Source organism: Notothenia coriiceps, unplaced genomic scaffold (assembly GCF_000735185.1).
Source record: "Notothenia coriiceps isolate Sejong01 unplaced genomic scaffold, NC01 NC01_scaffold00002119, whole genome shotgun sequence".
Lineage (NCBI taxonomy): Eukaryota > Metazoa > Chordata > Actinopteri > Perciformes > Nototheniidae > Notothenia > Notothenia coriiceps.
Genome location: NW_011334820.1, coordinates 1 through 3,289, shown reverse-complemented (window position 1 = coordinate 3,289; position 3,289 = coordinate 1). Strand labels below are relative to the sequence as shown.

The 3,289-nt window shown below is 46.3% G+C and overlaps 1 protein-coding gene across 1 annotated transcript in view; it reads right to left on the bottom strand.

The window, feature by feature from the left end:
• The window catches only part of LOC104965735 (titin-like), a gene marked incomplete at both ends in the record, with an annotated part of 68,211 nt that extends 66,197 nt beyond the window's left edge, over positions 1–2,014 (bottom strand). Inside the window, 2 exons of the mRNA XM_010794748.1 lie at positions 1,277–1,540; positions 1,754–2,014. Of these exons, the coding sequence (XP_010793050.1) occupies positions 1,277–1,540; positions 1,754–2,014 (525 nt within the window). The remainder of the gene's footprint in view (positions 1–1,276; positions 1,541–1,753) is intronic.
• Between the last annotated feature and the right edge of the window lie 1,275 nt (positions 2,015–3,289).

Here is a 3,289-nt window from a genome sequence, read left to right as displayed (position 1 = left end):
GTACTCGGCGGCGTCTTCTCGGCTCGTGTTGGTGATCTTCAGCTGGTGGAGTTTCCCCTGGACCACGATCCTGAACTTGTCGCTCATCTCGATGTCCACGCCGTCCTTCAGCCAGGTGGACGGTACGTTGAAGTGAGAGACCTCACACTCGAAGGACGCCGTGTGCGTCTCCGGCACCGAGACGCTCTTCAGAGGCTTGGTGACTCTCAGGGCTGCAGGGGGGAAACACGGGTCAGCAAACATCCAGGATGCTTCATATCAGGGGGGTCAAACATAGACCAAGACTGGACCGCCAGAGGGTCCGATCCTCAGGATGACTTTGCAAAGTGTTCAAATGACAGAGAAGACATTCATGATAAACTGAGGCATGATATGGTTGAAATTGCATTTATGCTTCTTAAGAAATGTCATTTTGTTTCTAATGTTTTATAAAAGGAAGTTCATGAATGTTAAAATGGTCAGAATGTAATTTCTTCCACTAAAGTTAAGGGGTTATTTACAGGTTATTATGCTGTGATTTTACTGGTCCGGCCCACTTCAGATCAAATTGGGCTGTATGTGGACCCTGAACTAAAAAGAGTGCTATGGTGCTAGGCTAACGTGCTAGGCTAACGTGCTACTCACACTCGACCATGAGGCGTGCGCTGCAGTGCAGGTGCCCCGCAACGGCGCTGTACTCCCCCTGCTTGCTGTTGTCTACGTCCTGCACCATCAGCTTGTGCGTCTTCTTCTCCGACAGCATCCTGTAGCTGTCGCTGGCCTGCAGCTCCACGCCGTTGAACATCCACTTCACGGGGATGTCGTCCTCGGAGAGACCGAGCTCGAACACGGCGGTCGCGCCCAGCAGGGAGGTCACGTCCTTCGGCTTCTTCAGGATCTTAATGCCTGTGGGGAACAGAGTTCTTAATTCATCTCGGGCGAAACTGGGTTTATGCCCATTGCTCTATTTTAGAATATAAAATAATAAATGAGTCGAACAAAAAATGTGACCTAAAAAGATGAAATACACATTTTTAATGAGCATAGGAATTTAATTCAAATCTGCAATGAAAAGATGAAATTAAATAAAGGAAATAGAAAAACATTTTTTACGGAAACCGGTTACTAAAATATGCTAAATGAATTAATAATAAACAATACAAAAAAATCTTTGTAAAAACATAAGTTTAAGTAAATGTCCAAAAATACATTTAATTTAATACAATTAAATACTTTATTAATTACATATACATATTCTTATCAAACATAAAAAGATGTAAATGAACCGTCGTCGTACCCTCCACGTTGAGCCGGGCGTTGGCCGACAGCTTCCCGAGTTTGAAGGAGTACACGGACTCGTCGCTGGTGCTGCAGTTCCTGATCGTCAGCGTGTGCACCGCGCCCTCGATGCTGATCTCGTACTTGTCGCTGGGCAGGATCTCCACGCCGTTCTTGATCCAGGCCGCGCCCCTCACGTCCTCATGGGTCAGCTCCAGGCTGAACGAGGCGTCCTGCGTCTGCACCACGTTCAGGTTCTTCAGCGTCTTCTTGATCTTCACCGCTGCAGCAAACACACCAAGGCACTCGTTAGGGTTATATTATATATCATTATTAAATAAGCACTTAGTATTCGTTAGCAGGAAACAGTTATCACAAATGATTTGTTATCCGCTTATTACCCATTAGCACACGGAGGAGCATCATCTGCTAAAGATTCACAACTAAAACGAATGTTAAAAATATGAATCCAGAGTGAATAGGCGTAGAGACATACCCTCGACCCGCAGGGTGGCGGTGGTTTTGGACGTGGCCACCTGATAGGTGTACTCGCCCACGTCGGTTGCCTTGGTGATAGCGATGACGAGGCGTCTGACGGCGCCCTTCGCCTCGCTTCTCGTGTTCTCATTAAAGTCCACGTTGTTCCCGTCCTTCAGCCACTTCCCCTCCGCCGTGGGGCTCGCCACCTCGCACTCCAGCACCGCCGTCTGCGAGTCGGCCACCACCAGGTCCCTCAGGGGCTTCTTGATGGCTCCCCCTGGAGGCAGGGAGGAGGAGAGGCAGGAACAAACAGATTATTATAAAATATATATACTATTATACTGTAAGTCAGTGGTCGCCAATCAGTCGATCGCGATCGACCGGTCGATCACGAGTGTGGTGGGGGTAGATCGCGGACCGTTAAAAACAAAAAGTAACAAAAGAAAGAAAAAGAAAATTAAAATAATAATGTTTGAAAAATATGTTTTTAGATGTAAACATATCATCCACCACCCCGTTAGCAGGTGCCACTTGATTGACGTATATTTGAGACACCTCAATAATATAATACATTAACCGTGTTTTACGTGAACCTCATCATGACACAAGAGAGAACGGCAGGACTGTAATTTCCCGTGTTCAGTGAACGCAACAGAGGCAAGACACCAGGCCAATCAGAGAGTTGCATGGAAATACACGTGTGCTTGTGTCATTCAAGCTCGGCTCTGTGTGTGTGTGGCGATAGCGCATTTAGTGTGATAGAGAGGGAGAGAGGGAGTGAGGGAGCGAGGGAGTGAGGGAGAGAGAGGGACCAGTGCTAGCGGGGACCGTGATGTTAGCATCTGGTTAGCTAGCTGCACTAACGGACATAAGGAGCTGTTTCCACAACAAGCTGGACAAGAGTCCTCTCCTGTCAGACTGAGGGGCTCAGGTGAGCTAAAGGACTCTCTGAGTGTTTAGAACGGTTTTGTCACAAATTATTCAAAAGATTATTTCCGCGGCACACCTTCATACGATCATTATAGTTATACAAACAATAAGAGAATAAATGAAAAACAGGTATGAAATAGCCTACTATACAGTATGTCAGTAAAACAAGAATACAGTTTAATGTGATTTGTAAAATATCCATAAAGAAAAAGAAAATCTGTTTACAGTTCTGTTTCATCTGGGTGCTGAGAGATGTATCCATAGATCTCTTCATGTTGCTCTCAAAGTGCACCAGATTGATGCTTTCAACTTCAATATTTAAAAAAAAATCTTCGCGGGGGAGCATCCCCCCGGACCCCCCTATAGGAGGTGAGGAACCCCCTAGAGGAGGTGAGGTCCGCCCCCGAATAGCACTTTACCCCTGCCTATATGCCATGAGCTGATTATGGAGCCTTCATTGTAACAGTAATTCAGATGAGCCAGATATAAAAGGCCTCAAATTGGAAGCATTGTCTGGGCCGTCTTTTTCACCCAATTCTGCAATAGGTAGATCTCGCCTTTCACATAGGCCGAGGTCGGTGATCTTGGGCTTAAAAAGGTTGGTGACCACTGCTGTAAGTAG